Source organism: Sphaeramia orbicularis, chromosome 7 (genome assembly GCF_902148855.1).
Source record: "Sphaeramia orbicularis chromosome 7, fSphaOr1.1, whole genome shotgun sequence".
Lineage (NCBI taxonomy): Eukaryota > Metazoa > Chordata > Actinopteri > Kurtiformes > Apogonidae > Sphaeramia > Sphaeramia orbicularis.
The window spans coordinates 21,532,065-21,554,632 of NC_043963.1; the positions used below are offsets into that span (position 1 = coordinate 21,532,065).

The 22,568-nt window shown below is 35.0% G+C and overlaps 2 protein-coding genes across 3 annotated transcripts in view; both read right to left on the reverse strand.

The window, feature by feature from the left end:
• Nucleotides 1-3,392: 3,392 nt before the first annotated feature.
• LOC115422616 (calcium/calmodulin-dependent protein kinase type 1D-like) lies at nucleotides 3,393-20,722 on the reverse strand. The gene is made up of 13 exons (XM_030139036.1): nucleotides 20,584-20,722; nucleotides 17,447-17,558; nucleotides 12,395-12,520; nucleotides 11,385-11,459; nucleotides 11,152-11,290; nucleotides 10,700-10,823; nucleotides 9,009-9,084; nucleotides 8,652-8,764; nucleotides 6,878-6,956; nucleotides 5,849-5,936; nucleotides 5,174-5,517; nucleotides 4,994-5,090; nucleotides 3,393-4,373 (listed from the first exon to the last, which is right to left on the reverse strand). The coding sequence occupies exons 1-12, from the start codon at nucleotides 20,705-20,707 to the stop codon at nucleotides 5,033-5,035; spliced, it is 1,458 nt and encodes a 485-aa protein (XP_029994896.1). The 5' UTR covers nucleotides 20,708-20,722; the 3' UTR covers nucleotides 3,393-4,373; nucleotides 4,994-5,032.
• The window catches only part of mical1 (microtubule associated monooxygenase, calponin and LIM domain containing 1), a 36,694-nt gene continuing 24,083 nt past the window's right edge, over nucleotides 9,958-22,568 (reverse strand). Inside the window, exons 27-28 of one of the 2 annotated variants that reach the window (XM_030139027.1) lie at nucleotides 17,283-17,294; nucleotides 9,958-10,259 (exon numbers count right to left, since the gene is read on the reverse strand). In XM_030139027.1, coding sequence (XP_029994887.1) covers nucleotides 10,256-10,259; nucleotides 17,283-17,294 — 16 coding nt within the window. In that variant the 3' untranslated portion in view covers nucleotides 9,958-10,255. Of the gene's footprint in view, nucleotides 10,260-15,422; nucleotides 15,560-17,282; nucleotides 17,295-22,568 lie in introns of those variants that run through there. The other variant, XM_030139029.1, reaches the window with a different exon arrangement.

Consider the following 22,568-nt stretch of genomic DNA (forward strand, 5'->3'; position numbering starts at 1 on the left):
AATTTAAATTGTCTGACAGCTATTGAATAAAGCCCTCCAGTGTTAATATGATAATACTGCATATTCAGACCTGCATACTTTTAAAAAAATAAGTAAATGAATAATTAAATAAGTAAATAAATAAATAAATGGCGTTATGAGTTTTCAGCGTAATTAAGTTTTCAGCAGCCTATTATTAGTATGTAGCTTGGAGATATTAGTCATCAAACATTTCTTCTAACCCAATAAATAAATGACAGGAGATAATGTAAGCACTGTGTCACAGAAAATATAAATTAATTAATTTGTAAGATCAGGGCTGATGTGTTTCAATATCCCAAAAGTTAAATTACCTGAAGATATTCACAGTTTCTCTTAATTGCCGCTATTTATGAAACTTCCTTAGAAACTTAACAATAACTAAAATTAAATCATGAGCTGAATGAGTTTCAGTAATGAAAAATGTTTAGTATTTCACTGTCTAACAGAAAATATAAGTTACTAAATTTGAAAGATTAGAGTTGATTTGTTTCAATATCCCAAAAGTTAAATTACCTGAAGAAATTAACAGTTTCTCTCAATTGCTGCTATTTATGAAACTTCCTTGGAAACTTAACAATAACTAAAATGAAATCATGAGCTGAATAAGTTTCCATAGTGAAATATGTTTAGTAAAATGCTTATTTTAATTTGTGCATCTGCAGCCCAGCAGCCAAACAACACTGTATCCTGCAGTTTTCATTGTTAACTTATTTCCTTTATCTACCAGAATGATTTTGATGACACCCCAAAAGAAAGAAAGCAAAGTGACCAGTTAAACACGGTGATTTAATTTACCACCACTAACATTTTCATGAGGTGATGAGACAGTCTTTATGAAGCATGTAAGCGGTTGGCTGAGCTTCTCCGTCTAGTAACCATCAGATGTGTGGCATCAACCAGTGGTGTGTGCACATCTGCAACATCTGGTCTAATCAATGTCATCTGACAGTTCAGCTTCAGATTCTTCTCCTTCTCCTCCATGATCAACTCTACTTGTTGATCCTCAGTGGTACCATCTTCTGCAAACTGCTGACAAACCGTTTCCATCAATCCTCCAACAAGCCCAAGCATGGCCAGAGTGGTGCCAAACATGTAGATCTTCAACATGCCCCGGCTCGGTTTCTGGTTCAGAATCTCCTTTGCAAATGGAATAATCTCGCCAATAGTTTCCATATTGTGTGGTTTGATGAGCCTGTTGAAATAATTGAGAAACTGTACTTTTATGGGTTTTTTTTACAATATTGTTCAATTGCCAATAATTATATAATAAAAACAAAAAGTGCAGTTCTGAACAAAGTACTTGAAAAAAAACTCAAATCAGTCAGCTCAGTGAATGATAGAAACTTACGTTGACTCACACCCTGAACCTTCTCCTCTTTTTTCAGTATTTGGCCCAGGCAGTCAATCGAAGGCAGAGACAAAGGCAGATACTGCAATTTAAAGACAAATGGAGCCTGGTCAACTCCCACAGTTTTGAAAAATGCATATTTATGAGGATACTAAACCTGGGTTTTGGAGTTAGTGTGGGTAAAAGGGCATGGATTTCAAGGGTAAGAATTGGAACAAATATGCCCTGTAGACAGCATTGAGACACTTGGTTTTTAAATATATTTTATTATAGATTAAAGAATGCATATCCTTAAATACAATTTGTAATGTTTTCTTTAACATTTTCATACATAATTATGGCATGTAGCACTCAAACAATAATGCAACATATAGTAGCTCTGAATCTCTGGGTTGCACTGAATGTACAATGTTGTCCATAAAGTTGGAATTATTTTGCTTTCAGATGTATTCCTCATTTTATTCCCATTTATATACATAAGTAATCAGCTTTGACCAGGTGCAATGATCACACACTGAGTCCCAGTCCCCCTCATCAAGAACAAATCACTGTCATTGCCACATTCATTTCATGAAAAGAGGCAACAATATTCCAACTTGACTACACACATTGATTTGCATCAGGAGAGCATGCTTAGTGTCCAATCACAGTCTCTCAGACCCTGGAAAGCCTGCCCTGTTTGATAACAGTATACATGGAATATCTCGTGTTGAGAATAACGTGATAAGGTTCATTAGATGTCAAGGTTCATTAGTGTTCCCCTAATCATGCGGCCCAGTGCTGGTCTAACATGTGTGTGTGGAGCTGACACTGAGGGGTTAAAGTGTGTGTCGTCTGCTCTTTGACCTCATGTCCTTCTTCATGACAGGAGGGAATGAAGTTAAGTCAGGTCAGACAAATGAATTGTGAAATGAGTCTGATCTTTGTCACAGAAAGCCATGTGTCATCAGTGAAAATGAAAGCTCACATTTGGACAACGCATGATAGTTCAGCAGCACTGACATAAATATGATCCAGTTTGGATTTTTGTCTTTGTGTTATCTTACCAGTCTAAAGTAAAGGAGTGAAAAGAGCAACAAAAAGTTTTGTAAATGCTTAAATAATAGAAAATTCTGAAAATAAATGACCTTTCACTATTTAAACACATCTTTACTTCTGTGACAAATAGCTTTGAAAAAACCCTAAATATTTATGCTTCTGAAATGCAAAAAAAAAAAAAAAAAAAAAGAAGAGAGAAAATTTCATCTTACATGATGTGATTACTGTACTATCACGTTGCTCTATTGATTACCATTTTAACTTTTGTTCATCTGTAATGAAGTGCTGACCTTTCCCCTGCTTTAGTCACTTTGGTTTGTGTTTGAACTGCAGACTTTCCACAAATGTTGCAGGGGGAATATTGCCATAATTATGCTGTTGATAATGTTCGTCTTTGAGTAACTCAGCGTGCATTCGGGGCATTTAATGTTTGCCACTGCTGGGAAAAGGTTGAGACTGTTTGGAGATCTTTGCCCTATATTTCTGGTTTCTTCTGCCTGAATGAACAGTCTGTCTCTACACTGGATTATACTAAGTTAACCATGTTGTGGTTGTGGGGCGAGGAGGGTTTACAGAGTCGAGCGTGTGTGTAGATCTGAAAACTCTTTCAACAACGGCTCAGGGTAGAAAAGGGTAAGTACACATATGAGTAAGGGAGATTTTGTTTTATAAATACCACCTATGAAGTGTAAAAGCATGAAGACATATGGTGATTTCCAGGCACCTCCAGTGAAAGATGATTCAGACTACTGTAACAAATGTTGACGCTTTCACATTTTCCATCGAATGTAATTTATTCCTGTTGAAACTGGCTGTTCTAAACACACTGTTCTTGGAAATCCATGCTACACTTGAGGAGCCAGTGTGTCCTGAACATGTGCAGCCTGGTAATTGCTTTGGTGGTTAGTTTAATTAGCAGAAGCCAGATCACAGCATCAGATAAAAAAGGGATCCTTCTCAGAGGGGATAAAACACAGCAGTGCTCTTGGTTCTGAGCAGGCTTTATTTATGAGCACACAGGAATCATAATACATAGACTAGATGAACATCTGTTGAATACATCAATACAAAGCCACATACAGCTGGATCGACAGAAAGCAGAAAGTGCAGACAAACATTTTTATCAGTGGGTATAAACATGGACATTTTATATTCCAGCAAAGTGAATGTTTGTGACCATGAATTGGCAAATTCCGGGTATACTTGTGGCATTTACACTGTTTTAAAATGTTTTATGGCTGTGATGCTCTTCCTTTTTTTTTTTCTTCTTTTCTTTATTTCTTTTTTTAAAAAGGAAACAGACACTTAAAAACAGAACACAATGAATGTAATAGAATATAGAATATAGAATATAGAATATAGAATATAAATAAAAAATAAAAAATAATATACTATTTGAATAACTTACATTTATGGCTTAATTAAAGCAGGAAGCATTGTGTTTTCCACTTACAGTTTGCAGATGCATTACAAATGATAAAGTACAGTCATTTTACTCAGTGGAATAATGGTATTTTTAAAACATGTACTTATGATTCTAAGAAACCTGTACACATAACCCCCACCCCTTTCAAGCAAAGAAATAAACAAAAAAACATAGAGTGTTCATTACATGACAGGTTAAAGTCTGCCTCACGGTAAATGTGATAAACATTCAAGAGGAGGCCAGTAACAAGTGAACAACCCTTCGAATACTGTGCAAAATATCTCATTTAATTCAACTCTACCCTGTGCATCTGAGTTAAGGTGCATTGTGTGCATCTGAATGTGTACTGCAAATGTGTGTTTGGGTGCTGCTTCATGATGTAGTTGGGTAGCTTCATAGGCACTCTTTCCAAAAAAATGTAACATCCTACAGCATGTGAACTTCACAAAGCAGAGGATCAACCATGTTTCACCCTCAGTACCAGGGGAGCTGCTGCCGACACTAAACAGCTGCAAGCTGAGTCAGCACACCAACACTGACCTGCAGAGGGCAGAAACACGCCGCAGATGAGACACAAACAGAAGGTGACCTGGTGTCCTGAACAAGCGTCTGTCTGACTGTACATAAGATTTAGATGTTCGTTTGTTTGTTTGTCAGAGTAGTGTCTCACCTCTCTTCATGTGCAAACATAACAGTATGATATCTTCTATTGTTTTACTGTTATACCTTTGCTGTGCTTCATTGTCTAAATTATTTTTGCCCTCTTTTCTCCTGCCCTCTACAAGTGTTTTCTGCCAGACTGACGTAGTAATTAAGAAAATTATCTCTATGTACTACTTGGTAAAATATGGACTAAATAAAGTAAATAATAAGATGATAGCTAAACACTATTATGCTATGCAGTGTCTTCATTATCAGCGGTAATTTTGACTATATGTCAAATATCATGTTTTGGGAATTCATATTACAAAAGACAACTGTAATAACTAACAAATTACATTATTTAATCTGTCCATAATACAATGCAGTGGTGATGTATAACAATGTATAACAATACAAAATGCATCAATATATGAAAATAAAAGTTTAGAGGACTAATGTTTCTTAAATATATTCTATATAGCATATCCTAATTGTTTATAAATAATAAATGCACCTACCAAGTAAAATGTTTCTTCCATGTGAACTTCCTCCAGCTTTCACATGACAGAGCAGACTCCAGTCTGGACAGTCTTGCCATTACGGTTCTTAGCGTACCTGAAATGCAGGAAGTTTCAATCAGTAACTGTTCCAACTGAATCAGAAAGTATTCAATGTCAGAACAGGATGTTGGTACAAACCCGTTAAGATTGGCGGGCTCTGAGTGGTACACGTTCTTGCCCTGCTCAGCGATAGTGGGTGTGTGGTGTGGAGTGGTCTGACTTTGACTGGCCTTCAGCGAGTGGAAGTGGCTCTTTAGTTCGATGGGAGTTGGGGGAAGGGTGATCTGATTTTTCCCATTTGTGTTTCCACTAGTTTCTGCCGCCTTTGGGTCGAGCCTGTCTGGACGTTTGCGCTGCTTAGTTGGGGAGGACAGGTCGGTCACCTTAATGTCTGGGATACTGGCCTGCCTCAGGACCATCTCTGAGTGGGCCAGCTGCAGCTTCTTCATGTGGTTTATAGCTACAGCAGCATTGTAGGCTTGCTGTGAAGTGGAGATGGATTAGGGTTAAAACATAAATCAGGGAATCAGAGAGACTACATATAGTATGTTTATGAAAAGGTCTCTTCTTCAGTTCACAGTTGTTTAAATTAATATATTCATCATTTTTCCCCTTAATATAAGAGTGCACTTTAGTTTTCTGTACAGTAAACATCACTCCCAACCCACGGTGGTTTGATTACACAATACTTTCTACTAAACTGTCTTTCATCAGGAATGACGCACTGTAGGTGGACACCAGATTAACCTACTATAAATTACAGGTCCTGAATAGGCTGACCACATTGGAGCCAAGAAATTAATGAGGACTGACCTTCCACTTGGACTTGGCAAAGTTCTTCTGAATCTGGATGCTGACAGAATAGTAGATATCATTGCTGCGGGCTGTCTTTCCAATGATCCTTGAAAAGAGTCAGAAGAGAACGATTATGTTTATTTCTAGGGAACGGATCACCCAGGATCAGTTTTCATGAGCTTGCATTATTTGTAATTTGCCACACCTGTAAAATACAGCATTAATGTATAACAATTGTTTTCTCATGAGTAAAATGTCTAAAATAGACATATCTGTTGTTTTCTGTTCCTTTATTGTATGGTCTGAAACAAAACTCAGTTTACAATACAGCAGTAGATCAGATCAAAGATCAGATCAGTAGATCAAATCTTTAATTAATGTTTCACAGAGCAAAGAGAGAGTGTTTGTTAATTTTCACAACTTCACTTTATAGTATGGAGGAATAAACCCTCTACTTTTACATACTATATCTTATCAAGTTTTTAAACACCTGAAAACATTACAGTCACAAATATTTTTAGTGAAACTGAAAATAGCAAAAACTTTCTGGATAAAAAATATGGATGAATTAATCTAATAATTTTACAATCATTAAAAAGTATTTAAATTCAGCCTAGATATGCAAAGATTTTTGGCACTTTTTTTTTGCAAAATGCATAATTTTCTAATCCTCTCATTTTCATTTAATTTTTGACTTGAGGAAAATTATCATATTTCAGGCTAAACAAATGTTATTATATATTTTCTTACTGTGGATTAAGCTAATTTGTAGTTAAATATTCCTCCTGAGACCCAGAAAAGTAAAAGTTTTGTTTTTTTTACATTAAATAATTATCTTGATTTGAAACAGTATAAGACAACATGTTTTTCATACATTTTAAAATTTTTATTTTCTATGGAATGTCCTTTGCAGTGGACAGTGTTTTGTGTTTGCTTGCTTGTTTGTTTGCTTGTTTGTTTGTTTTTAAGTAAAGCTGTGACACACTTGTCCTCTAGAGAAATAAAAATGCATTGCTGGGTGTCCAGAGGGTGTACTAAGTTTCTTACCAGGGATGTCGGAGCGCTTGGTCTGTAGTATAGCGCATGTGGGGATTTTTCTGCATCATGTTACGTATGAAGTCTTTAGCTACAGATGAGGAAAAACACAGATAACAGATACATTTCCATGACTGTTGAAGGTTAATAACCCATAAAGACCCAAACATCCACTGATAATCAAAATCATCTACTGATCTGAAATGTTTAACACTTGTTGATCCACTAACCCTATCAATACATGTAAATAATTGGTGTAAAATACAGTTTATCATCTTTTCATGATCATCAGATATGACCCATTTGGACGTTCAGAGGCTCCGTAGTTATCGTGGAAACACCGTCATCTTCTACAACATTGATTCACCAGTAAAACCAATAGAGTTGGATCCATGACAGTGGATGGAGATTAGTTAATGATAGATTTTACTGAAAAAGAGATGTTTTCTTCAGTTTTCTCTGCTTTTAACATAATAACCCTCAACTTTAATCTGAGCTATTACAAACATCTACATGATCAATAAATTAAACATAGGAAAATACCTGATGTTCACTGAAAAAACAAAAATACAGAGGATTATGTTATAATAAATTGTGATAAATCCCTTAAGAAAAATTAAATATAGAGAACAAAATATTTTAGAATTTACACAAAAGTAACACTGGGCCTGAAAGCCCATACTTCAAATCTGCTGTGGTGGTGTGCTGAATAACATTTACAAAATTTGTGTTCACTGTCTAAACCACAGGTGTCAAACATGCAGCCTGGGGGCCTAATCCGGCCCGCCAAAGGTTCCAGTCCGGCCCGCGGGATGAATTTGCAAAAATTATACTTCAGATGTTAATAATCAAGGATGTCAAACTCATTTTAGTTCAGGTTCCACATACAGGACAATGTGATCTCAACTAAAATAATAGCATAATAACCTATAAATAATGACTCCAAATTTTCTTAGTTGAATGTAAAAAACATAATATTACATTACACCTATAAATAATGACAACTCCATATTTTTCTCTTTGTTTTAGTGTAAAAACTTACATTAAATTATGAAAATATTAACATTTACAAACTATCCTTTAACAATAAAATGTGAAAAACCTGAAATTTTGTAAGTAAAATTTTAACCTTTTACTTCCTGTTGTTAAATATTTTGTGCCTTTGTAGATCCAATCCATAATATGCATGTATAAATGGTAAGTTGAGGTGTAATATTGTTAAAATTGCACTTATTTTTCTCAAGAAATCTCAGTTTTTTCAGGTTATTCTCATCATTTTTGTTTGGATAGTTTGTAAATGTGTATATTTTCATAATTTAATTTTGACTGCACTAAAACAAAGAGAAAAATTTGGAGTCGTCATTATTTACAAGTTATTATGCTATTATTTCACTGGTTCGGCCCACTGGAGATCAGTTTGGGCTTAATGTGGCCCCTGAGCTAAAATGAGTTTGACACCGCTGGTCTAAACCTTTATGACCCTGACTGTAAGTTCATAAAACATCAGGACATCAAACCTAATCGCAAACAGGATTAATGGAAACAACAGGGTTTAGTTTGAACTGAGCTTTTATGAACATCTACATGATCAGTGAATTAAAAATAGGAAAACGTCAGATTTATCCTTAAAAATGCCAAATACAGAGCATAATATTAAAATAAATAGAGATAAATCAATTAAAAAAGGTTAAAAATTGAGGAAAAATTCATTTGGGAACTGCCACAAAAGTAACACTGGGTCTTTATGGGTTAATGAAGTGTATGCTATAATGCCTAGTGTAATTACCAGATTCTGATATGTCATCCCAGAAGGGTGAGTCAAACTCATACTGCGCCTTCATGATCTTAGAGAAGAGTCGTGTCTCAGTTTCTTCATAAAATGGGGGGTATCCACAGAGTCTGCAATGGCAACATGAGGAGAATCCATGAGTATTGTGGAGTGGATTTTACACATACAGCAGATGTTCACTAGGTGGTGCTGCAACTTAGTCCCTCCACCTTACTTTAATATTTAGGTAACTGTGTCAGGCATACATGACCAGCAGTGACCTTCAATCTGCAAATCCTCTCACTTAAAAGCCCAGGATAGATTTACTATCTTGGGTGTATCATGTTTGGTGGAAGGCTTGGCTTTTATACTCACAGGATATAAGTGATGACTCCGATAGACCAGCAGTCCACTGCCTTGCTGTAAGGTTTCTGTGCCAAAACTTCAGGAGCTACAAGTGAGGAAAAAAAAAATCAAAGTTATGCCACATTCTGCTCTTATGAAGCCTGTGAGAAATGTTTCAGATAAGCACAGGAGCACTGAAAACACACCCATAAATGAAATTCATCTGTGTATTCCATTACACCAGCCAATGTGAGTAGTGTAATTTAAATACTTTGGATTACTTCAGTTATATTATGGTATATAATATAGATATGCTTAGACTAGGAATGTTATCATTGTTATTAATTATAGAAGGAGAAGGGGTGGGAGTTTATAAGTTGTACTTCTTCTCACTCCTTTTCAAATATGTATTATATGTCTTATGTCTTATGTTTAAGTGTTTTGTTTATTTATTTTCTTCTGTTTTGACATTCATATTCGAAATCAATCAATCAATCAATCAATCAATCAGTCAATCAAAATAATGACTTACATGATTGTTGTGTGGAATGGTGTCAATGAATGAATGCAGCAAAGTGCATATAAATATTATAGTTTATATAAATAACAGTTAATTATGCAAATCTGATTGTGTGTAAGATGACTAAGAAAAGTGTATGTGAATGGTTTGTATGGATGCTTTGTGTTATTGTAAAAAAATATATACAGAAAGAGTGTGTTCACAAAGCAAAGGAAACACAGTTAATTTAAATATTAGTTTGTAAAAAGAGGGTGGGAGTCTGTAAGTTATACTTCTTCCCACTGCTTTTGGAGAGCTGAAAAATTTTGTTTGACCGTGTTGTATGTTTTTTTGTTATCTGATGATTCTATGTGCTTGAAATAAAACTAACTAACCAACTAACTAACTAACTAACTAACTAACTAACTAACTAACTAACTAACTCACTCACTCACTCACTCACTCACTCACTCACTCACTCACTCACTAACTAACTAACTCTATACTAAACTGGACTGAAATCAGGAGTTACTTTATTTTCACTTTCCATACAGATGTAAGTTATATAACAGTGTGTGCTGCCGGATGGAAAAAAAGATATTTGCCACAGCATCAAATTAGAGTTAAAAACAATAAAAAAGGCAGAAAATGAAATTGGTTTTCACTAAATTTCTTATCTTCTTCAATTAAATGGCACCAGAAAAGGCAGTTTTTACTTTCTCCATCTTCCCACCACATTGAAATGGTGAAAAAGATAAGAGGAACATACATTTCCTGTTTAGCTGAAAGTGCAACCATATGGACATATAGGCTTAAAGTGAGCACTTATGGGAATTTAGTGATAGATAGATAGATAGATAGATAGATAGATAGATAGATAGATAGATAGATAGATAGATAGATAGATAGATAGATAGATAGATAGATAGATAGATAGATAGATAGATAGATAGATAGATAGATAGATAGATAGATAGATAGATAGATAGATAGATAGATAGATAGATAGATAGATACTTTATTAATCCTGAGGGAAATTCAGTGAACTTAAAATTTCAGGGTAATACTGCCAACTCTTTTTAAAAAGAATAAATGTGTGCTAACTACCACATATTTTAGATTTAACTGTAACTAGACCCAGTGAACTCATATTTTATATTCTAAATAAATGCACGGTGCTATTCCAGAACAGCGGTTTATGTCATTCACCAGACAGACTCACCTACATAACCTGGAGTGCCACAGGCTGTGGACATAATGCCGTTATCGACCATCTTTGAGAGGCCAAAGTCACTGATCATGATCTTGGAGTCCTCGTCCTGGCTGTAGTAGAGGATGTTCTCCGGCTGCACAAGGACAAATAGACAGGACAGATGTTCACAAACTGAGGTACTCATTGAACTACTATAAATATTACTTGAGTTGCAGTGGAACACATTTTTGTAAATAATTTATAACAGTAATAATGTAGATGAAATAGTATACATTTTCCTGTAGTAAAAAGTGCTTCAGTAAAGTTGATCATCATGAAGAATATCCTTTATCGTAGATATTTTAATGATCATGACTGTCAAGCTCGATGGACTAGCTGGCAGTTGAACCCTCTATTCATGCTGTCACATACTTTCAGTCTATATGAAAGTGTGTGTTGTCATGTGATTATCTGTTTCATACCTTGAGGTCACGGTGCACGATGCCGTTTTGGTGCAGATACGTGACCGCCTGTAAAACCTGTTGGATCACACTGCTGGCATCCTTCTCCGAGTACACCCCCCGGTCCAGTATACGGTCAAAGAGCTCACCACCAGAAACACTGAAAACAAGTAACGACACAATCAGTATGTCATGTCAGAGCTCAGCCAGACTTCCAAGATAAAAAAAAAACAAAAAAAAACTAGAAAACTTACAGCTGCATGACCAGATAGTAATGGGACCGACTTTCGTAGAAATCCTCCATCCCCACAACGTTCTCATGTTTGATCCTGTTAAAGAAAATAGTCATGTGATTTAATGTATCTACACCTGAAGATTTTTGTTGAGTTATTCAACTTATTTATGTATTTACGTATTTATTTATTTATTTATTTATGTATTTATTTATGTATTTATTTATGTATTTATCTATCTATCTATCTATCTATCTATCTATCTATCTATCTATCTATCTATCTATCTATCTATCTATCTATCTATCTATCTATTTATTTATTGAATTTTATTTTATTTTATTTTATTTTATACTGATTTATTTCGAATATGGTAATGATACAAACTTCCTGATTGCTACTAATTGACTTCTTTGCACAACATAATATAGAAATGAAAATTCAAGGAAGCAAAAAAAATAATAACTCACAAAAAAAGAAAAAGAAAAAAGAGTCATATCCGAAAAGGAGTGAGAAGAAGCATAACTTATTAGCTCTCACCCCTTTGTCTATTGTTATTTATTTATTTATTTATTTGTTTGTTTGTTTGCTTATTCATTCATTTGTTTTGAGCAGAAAAAAAACCTAAATATTTTTAGGTGTACAAGGAACCAATAGCAGAACAAATAGATTAATAAACAAAGGTGATCAAGACAATATAGCGATTACCGTGTACACTAGTAATAACAAATTATTATTATTAAATCCCACCCCCATCTCATATTTATGCAACACAATGCATTACTTTTGCTTTCTTAATGATAAAGTTACATCTGTTTAGAGTCCTAATAATGTAAATAACAGATAGTAAACAGATTAGGAAAGCTGAAGTATATTACACATAGTAGCTGTCTAAATGATAGTCTGCATAACTTATAACATATTCAGCAGATTAAGCAGATCAGTGGGATTCCTTCTGTGCTTGTACTCACAACAACAGAGGGATTATAAAATGAAGGTTGAAGGCTGCTATAAATCCACGTGCCGCTTACCTCCTCAAAACGGCAATCTCATTCTCCAGATTGAGGTCTCTCTTCTGTTTCTTCTTCACACACTTCATGGCAAACATCTTTCCTGTCTTCTTCTCTTTTACCATGTAAACCTCTGAGAAAGCCCCCCTGATAATTAACACACAAACATATTGAACAGGAGTTAATAATGATGCAGCTGCTGATTGCTTTGGAGTAGATAACAGGTCTCACCTGACACATGAATGGAAATGAGTTCTGCCTCTTACTGGAATGGGGATATTGTTAATAAAGTATGAAACACCCTGCAGTTAGTGCACTTGCATTTTGTGGGTTATTATTAGTCTTTAGTTTCTTTATCATCAGCCAGCCAAGACCAGCTTTTGTCTACAGAAAAAATTATTAGACCATCAAGGTCATCAAAAACAATGCTTATGCAATCAAGTACTAACTCCTGTGTGTATCATGTGACTAAAACAGACATGGAATGCCTAAAGCACTGTTTTTTTCAGTACAATGCCATAGATATTGATATAAGAACTGATGTGATTTTGGTTATTATTAAGAAAACATGGAAAATGGTTAGACATCAGCTCTTAAGTTAAACTCTTATGAGATATTTTTGTTGTTATCATTATATCTGTCCAAACAAATGTACCTTTAGTTGTACCAGGCCTTAAAATGAACAAGAAATTGAAGAAAACAAGGGGTGGTCTAATAATTTTTTCCGCGACTGTATTTATTTGCATGTTTTTCTCTGTATTTCCCTACTCAGGGACTCACTTACATTACATTTTAAGCTTTGAAAGGTACCTAGAAATGGCTTAATACAAACTACCTAGAGATTTTGCAATCAAAATAAACACAGAAATAGAAACACCATAGAGTTCATTAAGATCTACTAAGAATCTGTGGCGTAACTATTCACATGTCAACCAAAGCAGCAGAGGCTTATTATTCTCCTCTTTGATGCTCTGTGTCCATGCTATCTTCAGCCTAGTCTGGGAATAGTTGTTCTACCAGGTGGATTAGGCTCTTTATCCCTGACGCAATGGAAACAACAGCAAGCAGTGGAGCCTGAAAGCAAAGGTCAGTAACTGAGCATGTGCGGCAGGGTTATTAGGGACAACTAGTTTCAGTGGTAGAGGTCGGGTCATGTACAACTTGTAAATAACTGGGGGTAGATGGGATAAAGAAACCTTGACCCCTGTCTGTACAGTGACAGTGACCTTGAGGCTGAAGGAATTTTTTTTTTTTTTTTTTTTTACTGTGGTTAATTTTTCAGTTTTGCTGTTATGTCTCATTTGCAAGCATGTATTCAGACTAGGGATGTAACGATTACCGGTATAATGACAAACCGTGGTAAAATTGCCAACGGTTAGTATTACCGTTTAAATTCTAATTATCATGATAACCGTGTTTGATTACTGCACTTTTAGGGGAAAAAAAAACGCATATGTAAAGATCTGCTTTTATGTCAAATATTTGAGTATAGTTTTAATTTATTACAATTTTGATTGTCTATACCTAATATTTGGAACCAATATTCACTTTTAAAGTCTTTGAAAAGGTTCGTTAAGCATCTGTGTGTTATTTATGCAATAAATTGTTTCCATTTTTCAAATCGGATTTTATATATTTTTTTTGTGTTTTCTGTCCTTTTCTGTTTTTATAGTAGGTTAAAGTGAAAATATAATAGACAGATGATATAGACAAAGTTATGCTGAAAAAAAAGCTCCCAAACATGGGTATAGAAAACATTTGTAGTATATAAAGGCAAAATCAAAAGGATTGAAAAATGGACAAAATAGGCTCAGACCACTAAGGGTTAATATTTGAATGTTTCTGCAACAGAAGGTACATTGTGCCAATTATTTTATTTGGCTTTTTTGTTATTTTTTTGTTTTTTTTTTCCCAAAATACAACTTGGTTAAAATATTTCAGTGTGTTTATTAGTACTTTTTGAATATTTTGAGCACAATTTCAACAATACATTGCAATACATTACATTGCAAACTCACTGATCAATTATGTACAAACTAGAACACTGAGGTCATCAAACGCAGGGTTACTAGCGACTCCCAGAAATATTACAAAGAAAATGGGGGACGCAGCCTTTACTATCTATGCACCAAAGTTATGGAATACAATTCCAAAAGACATTAGAGAAGCCAGTTCACTGAATATATTTAAAACCAAATTAAAAACATTTTTATTCTCATTAGCCTTTGAAAGGAGATAAAAATGGGGTCGCAATTCAGGAACCAGGAATGTGCACTGTTTTTATTTTTATTTTCTTTTATTGTATTTCTGTTTTTATTTTTTATTTTATTGTATTTCAAATTTCATCTTATTTCTTGCACTTCAAAAATTCTATGCATAATCAAATATTCTGATGTGCGCTGTTTTTATTTTTATTTTTATTTTATTGTATTTCTCTCAAATTTCATCTTATTTCTTGCACTTCAAAAATTCTATGCATAATCAAATATTTTAATGTGCGCTATTTTTATTTTAATTTTATTGTATTTCTCTCAAATTTCATTTTATTTCTTGATGTATAATCAAATCTTAATGTATTTTAATATTGTATTTTTTCAATCAATGTGAAGCACTTTGGGCTACAATTTCTGTATGAAAGGTGCTATACAAATAAAGTTTATTATTATTATTATTATTATTATTATTATTATTATTAATACCTTGATAATAATGACAACCATGATAATTTTGGTCACAATAACCGTGATATGAAATTTTCATATGTTACATCCCTAATTCAGACTTTATGCCGGCTCAGGGAGGCAAACATGAATAAGCTGCCCCCACTGCATGCTCATCATAACATATCACTTCTGCTTGCTCAAATGATTTCTCCTTGGCTACCAGAGCTCATTTTCTTCATTGGATCTCCTTGAAGCTCATTGTGGCTCTCAAGAGAAATCATCAATCAAGCTTTGAAATGAACGCGATGACAGAGAGCACCCCACCCCTTCTCATCAATCAGAAATCACTGATGTATGAGTGTGACGCACATATGTCAGCTAATATCATTCTGATTTTTGGAGAGATTTCAGGGCTTACTTATTCCCCTGAAGAGCCTCTATCCTGATTAGCAACCATTGCCAGGGAACAGTTGATGATGCTGTTTACTTTAAGTGCGCTGGCGACCTATGGGAAATGTTGCTTCTGGTGTTCTACGTCAGTTTCCTGTCCCTTCTGGATTCTCCTATATATTTATTGTGATGGAAGGGGAAAAAAAAGTACACCTGAGAGCAGGCACCAGTGGAAAACTTTCACCAAATGGAAAATTGCACCAGACCTGTATTCCTTGCCTGTATATTTAAATAAAACGGATGTTGTTCATGTGTGTTAAGGGAAATAAGTGCAGCTTTTTTGACTGAATTAGGCTACACATTAGATCATGTCTCATTAACGTAATGAGGATGTTCTACAAGGGGGAATCACTTCCTTTACAGTCAAATCCTTGCTGAAGTGTTGAGCTAAAACCTTTTGGCAGCCTCCACAGCAGTGATCTGGACTCTTTTCCAGGAACACACTGATGACATCACGGCAGCACTGACTACTTGATCATTTATTTACTGCAGCTGCTGTTCTCCAGTCATTTCTATAGACTACTAGAAGAATATCTGATTAACCCTTTCATGCATGAATTAGGAGAACCTTAATCAAGATGTTTTTCCCCTCTTTAGGCATGAAAAAAAACAAAACAAAAAAAACAAAAAACAATGCAATTGAATTTTTTTTTATGAATCTAATTTTTCATAGAGTTACAAAAATGTCCACTCCGCTGGACACCGTGCATTTAATTTTAGAAGCAAAGAAATGTGTATTTACTACATGTATTTACTGATATACTGTGTGAAAACTATGAAATAAAACATGTTTAATGCTGCTAATCTGATGTTTTCACACATTTTATCATACTCTAATACTAGTTATTACTCACTTCATGGAGATAATATGCAAAAAAAACACAAACTTTTTGTTTGTACAGTCTGATAACAATTAGCATTTTTTTACACTCAAACATGTTACTGCAGATTAGGTTTATTTAGAACAGCAAAGTTACAGTAATGGTATGAATTGCAGTGTATATGGAACTAAAACAACAAAATCCATGAATATACACAGGAAATTTGCCCGATTAAAATTTACACAGATTGAAGAAAATTTTACTGTGCTCAGATAGTATTTGGTCCCTCTCTAAAAAGAGTAAAAGTTACTATTTGGGTGGGGCTCTCCAAAATCAATATTGAGCCAAAGTTACTCTTTTTGAGGAAAATTCTTTTGACTACAAATAAATAAAATACTCAGTAATTTTTTCCTGTGTACAAGAGAACACTTTTGAACAGCTGTCCACTGTAGTGACCACTATGCATGAAAGGGTTGATAATGCTAACCTGATGGAAAATAGGCGACCTTAAAAGATGGTTATTTGAGTGTAATGAGCTGCAAAAAAGCAGCTTTGGGTGAATTTCATGTTGATTTTTTTTTTTTTTTTTTTTTTCAAAATTCAGCTACAGGTTAAATTCTGCTCATAAACATCTCTCAACTTTCCAGGTATTCTTAAGTTGTTGGGTTTTTTTTTTTTTTTTTTTTTTTTTACTTTTACTCATTTTAAATCAAAATATGAAACTGTAAACTGTTCTAATGGCTTTTTTATGAATGAACCGCTAAGCTGATGGTAAAGCCAGGTACAAGCGGGAAAGTGAGACAAGCCACAGAGTCTTAGGTAAAGTAGGTCTCCTCCATGTCAATCCAATCAAACCAATGATCTAATCTCTCCTCTGACTCGGACTGGACGCTGAGGGTCTGTAATCACGCCACATTCACCATGTTTCTTCAGCACTGGAGTGATTTAATGTCATTTACTGTGTTTTTCTTCAACATCAGAAGAGCAAAAATTGAAGCTCTTGAAATATGTGCAACAGTTAAGTACAATACTCTAAAATATTCTGGGTTAAAATGTATCAAAAATCCATATAAAAACATTTTGCATGTCTTAACAGCTCAGTATATTAGCTATGTGCTTCACTGATTTAATATACTTACGATCCCAACTCTTCCATGAAGTCAAAAATCTCCTGGATGTTTTCAGTGTTTTTCTTCCACACATAGTCGGCCTCCTGACGACCCATATTTGCAGCAGCTTCAACAGGGATTTCTTTCAGGGAAAATGAGTAAAAAGAGACAAAAGCATAGATGTTATTTACCCTGATGATTTCATTTAAGTCCCTCAATGTCCTTTAAGATTAAGGTGTGAAAGTTATGCATGCAATTGCATATAAGCAGCGATAATCCTGGCTTATTGTCCAGACTCCTTCATCCTCATAATCATAAACAGAGAGTCCTTTTAGGATTAAGAAGTTGTCTGAATCATGATGAGATAGCTGACTGGACGGTTGGTCTGTCTACTGTGCCGCTCAGACGGTCTACTGGAGGACGCAGCAGATGACACACAGTGTTGGTCAGACAGACAAAAGGCTAGGACACTAATCTGTGCAGCTGGAACTAGCACACAGGAAGGTACAGGCAGTGCCAAGTCAGGCCCATAAGCACTGCACTACAACAGAAAACAACAGCAAGAAAAATCCAACATCCAGTCAGAGAAACCGAATAAGGACAAAAAAAATAGAATATTTCCCATGTGCTTTCCTGCAACACTTCAACTTTTTCTTTAATTGTAACTTTATAAGAGCTTCCAACTCAACTATGTCAGTCAGTAATAATGCAATAATGTAATCAGTAATAATGACGTTTTATACTGGAAAAATATTGAGGCGTGTCTTTGCTTAAATGAACTTCCACAAGGATTAGTGTGGAAACAAATGACCTACCCAATAAAACTCAAGGCCCTGGAGAAGGATTAGGTCCACTTTAAATGAACAGGTTACCTGCTTTAGTTTCCTGCCCATTCTCTCTTATATAAGGGATTAGTAACTCTTGATTCAGAGACCTAATCATTCAGCGATACAGAGAATAGCCCAGACTAGAAAGCTAAAAAAAAAATTGGTTGGATTCAAAATATCAGTCTGTTACGTGCAGAGTTTCGAGTTAGATTACATGTTTGTTTTTGTTTTTGTTTTTTTAAATATCCTCCAGAGATCCAGCAATTCCATTTTTGTCCTCTGTAGGGGACAAGAGTTTGACAGCTTTACTTAGAAAAAAAAATCCTGTCCATTGCAAAGGATGTTCCATTAAAAAAATACGATTTATTTATTTATTTCGAACATGCAAGGAAACAAAATAAAACAAAACAAAATAAAAGATTTAAATGGACAGAATCTATCTTCAAGCACATACAAGTCTGAATTTTGCATGGTCGAAAAGGAGTAGGAAGAAGTATAAACTTAAATAAAATTAAAAATTGTATCTGAAAAACTGTTGCTTTATGCTTTTTGCCATCAAGACAATTATTTAATGTAAAAAAGACAAAACTTTTACTTTCCTTGGTCTCAGGAGGATATATATATATTCCATCTTATACTGTGCATCCTATGTATTAAATCTTATATTGATTTTATCCTATTGAGTGTGTTTTAGTTTGAATTTTTTATCATATTATTTTTATATTACATTTATATTACATTATAGCATGCTGGCCCTGTTGCTTCTGTTTCTGTCTCTTTCATATGATGCTAAAACTAATGTCTGTTTTTTTAAAGCAATTTCAGCTGCACCACTTGTATGATACACATGGTAAGTTGAGCATGATCCAACACAGTGAAGACCTGCCTCTGATGAATGCATGTATCTGAAACTATCCTCAGAGCAGCTACATTCGATCAACAAAGCATTTTCACACAGTCCTGTCCATTGCAAAGGACATTCCATAAAAAAAAAAAAAAAAAAAAAAAAAAAAAATTGTATCTGAAAAACTGTTGCATTATGCTTTTTGCCATCAAGAAAATTGTTTAATATAAAAAAGACAAAACTTTTACTTTCCTAGGTCTCAGGAGGATATATATTCCATCTTATACTGTGCATCCTATGTATTTAGTCTCATCTTGATTTTATCTTATTGAGTGTGTTTTAGTTTAAATTTTATACTAAATTTATATTATATTATGGCATGCTGGCCCTGTTGCTTCTGTTTCTGTCTCTTTCATATGATGCTAAAACTAATGTCTGTTATTTTAAAGCAGTGTCAGCTGCACCACTTGTATGATACACATGGTAAGTTGAGCATGCTCCAACACACTGACGACCTGCCTCTGTTGAATGCATGTATCTGAAACTATCCTCAGAGCAGCTACATTAGATCAACAAAGCATTTTCACACAGTTCTGGGGTCTGCGGTGTCTCCTCTACACAACAAAGAGCCTTTTATTCTCCTGCTGCCCGTTACCTCCTCTGCAGTAAAGAGTGTGTTATTTAACAGCGCAGATCTGGAAAATCAGCAGTGGTTCAGTGGTGCTGCAGCCTAATCTACACTCATGATATCAGTGATCTGACATAGATTCTCAGCCAGAGGATCACACAATGAATACTGAAGGATGAGTCCATGCACAAACATGAATACAGCTGATGCACCGCACATTGACATTGTCATAACATACAGTGCACAGAAGAGCTGTGCATGAACAAAATACAAAAAAACAGAATAAAAGATCATATATTCCACGTTATCTTTGGTCAACAGCCTAATGCATCCCTTATCTGCAGGTAAATCGAACCACACGTTTATTATGCCTTCACGCGCAACTCTATAACTGCGTTAACCTGCGTAACAGAAAGCAATAAGGGACGGACTCCAGCTGTGGATGCCGGTGGCAAACAGACCCTGTTCTCTGCTCCCTATCAGCACCGACAAGTTCTCTGCAGCATCCGCGGAAAGCTCACTCTGCGGCATGAAAGCAGATAAGCAGATGCTCAGATGTGTCACTTGAAACTGCAACCAGAACCAACGACTTCAGACCCTTAAAGGATGGACAATTACGCACACAAAGAAAAGAAATGACTCGTGCAGAATGTAACGCAGGTCATCCAAATTGCGCACAGAATACAAATCATGCAACTGGTCTTTTTCATCTGATCTGATCTGATATTTTCTTTCTTTTTTTTTTTTTTTAATTTGAAAAGTGTCCCAAAGCTGCAGCTCCACAAATGAAAATAACAGTGTTTTTAAGCCATCTGGATCCAAGTATTTCATTTACTAAAAGAACAGGTCCATTCATCTGCAGACTTACCTAGAGACTGTGCGCTGTAGTAGCTCTGCTCTGACTCTCCTGCCAAAAGCTCTCCGAGGTCTGGACAGATTACTTTGTCTGGGACCGTACAAGTAAGTGTTGTCAAGTCGGAGATTAAATCCATGGAGATAAACGAGGGGAGGGGTTAACCACCTCACAGGTGCTCATTGAGACTTAACACTGCTGCTCTGGCTGCACCATCTTTCATCCTTCTGTTCAGTTGTGGGTTGTTGTATGGGTTTTTCTTTATAGAAAACGGTGGATCCTGCGCAGGAATGGTCCGTGGGTTTTCATCCCCCCCAAAACAACACAATTGATCCAAAACAGAGATGTCAGTGGGTGCGCCATCGTGCGCATCTGGTGGAGTCAGGACAGACAGTGAAGTGGAATATGAGGTGCATGGTCAGTGGTGACTGAATCACATGTTTGTATGTTCAGAAATGGTCAAATTCAGTCTTTAACAACTGCAACAGCACAATGAAGCAGTAGAGTGTGTGCAGCCTCATCAGACTTATGTGTTAATCTGCATCAGCTGGGGACAGGTCACACTGAACACACTGGTGTTTTCTGTTTACTGCACACAAACTGAAATAAAAACCTAATTTTGTGCCATGCATGGTTATTTTAGCCCGCCCACCAAAGGGGAGGCAAGGGGTATTCTTTTTGGATTGGTTTGTTTGTTTCTTTGTTTGTTTTTTAACAATCTAACTGCAAAATTATTGGTTGAATTCAAACCAAAAGATTGCCAGTGACTAAGAATAGATCTGGTTACATTGTGGGAACAGCAGGTCAAAGTTAAATTAACCCTCTGGTATCTCGTCCAGCAAGGCCCTTACCAAGCACCAAGTGTGCCTTTTTGGCACACTTGTGGAATAATGTCAAAAAAAATTTCATACAGTTTGTTTTGAATTCTTTTACACTTTTTTCTATTTCATCAACTTGAGCTGTAAATAAAAATACCAAATACTCGATAATTGTCACATTTTTTTAACCCTTTAAATGCCATGTTTGTAATGTAAACAAACCATTTTTTTTGGATGCAAAAACAAACAAAAAAAATTTTTTTTCAATATACTTCATAAAAAGTGGATCACATATTATTTGATTTTTGCAGCATGGCATATGTCAATGATTAACTCCAACACTGGTTAATTTGCATTATTATTTTTGGTGCTAGGTCAAATGTTCAAAAATACTAGCATTTGTCACCAAGTGTGCCAAAAATGCACACTTATAAATCAAACTATTAAATATTATATATTGATTTATTTTTCTGCTCTAATTTGATTTTATTTTTGTAAATCAAGGTCAGCCCTAATCATACATATCAAATGGAAGAAATAGTGCATTTTAGGCACACGTGGGAGACAGATGCTAGTCTTGTCATTTTCTTATGTTTACAATGTGCAAATTTTAGTTGGTGGCCAGAATTTTAAAGATCATGCAAAAATGAACAACTTTTGAATTCTAACCTTATTTAAATTGTGAAAAACAATATGATTTTTTTTTAACACAAAGTGCAAAGTGTGCCTAAAAGGCGCACCCGGATACTGGAGGGTTAAAAAAAAATAAATAAATAAAATCTTGTTTTCCCCCATTTCCTTATAATGGGGGAAATTTTAAATGTCTGTAGCAGCAAAACAATTGGTTGAATTCATACCAAACTGGGTTTATAGATTGCCAGTGACCTAGAATAGATATGGTTACTTTTTGGGAACAGCAAGTCAAAGTTAAATTTTTTTTTAATGAATTTTTCTCATCTTTTTTTCCTCTCATTTATTTATTTATTTATTTGGTTTATTTGATAGGGACAGATACAAAAGACATAGACCAACTGTAACACAGCAATCCCATGCATGCATCATAGTGTTTATAGCAAAAGCTAATTTGCAACACCGGTCCCTAGACGGGCTTTTATGAAAAGTTAAAATACAGAGAGGAATGGAGAGACAATGACCTTTCACATACAAAACTGTGGTATAGGA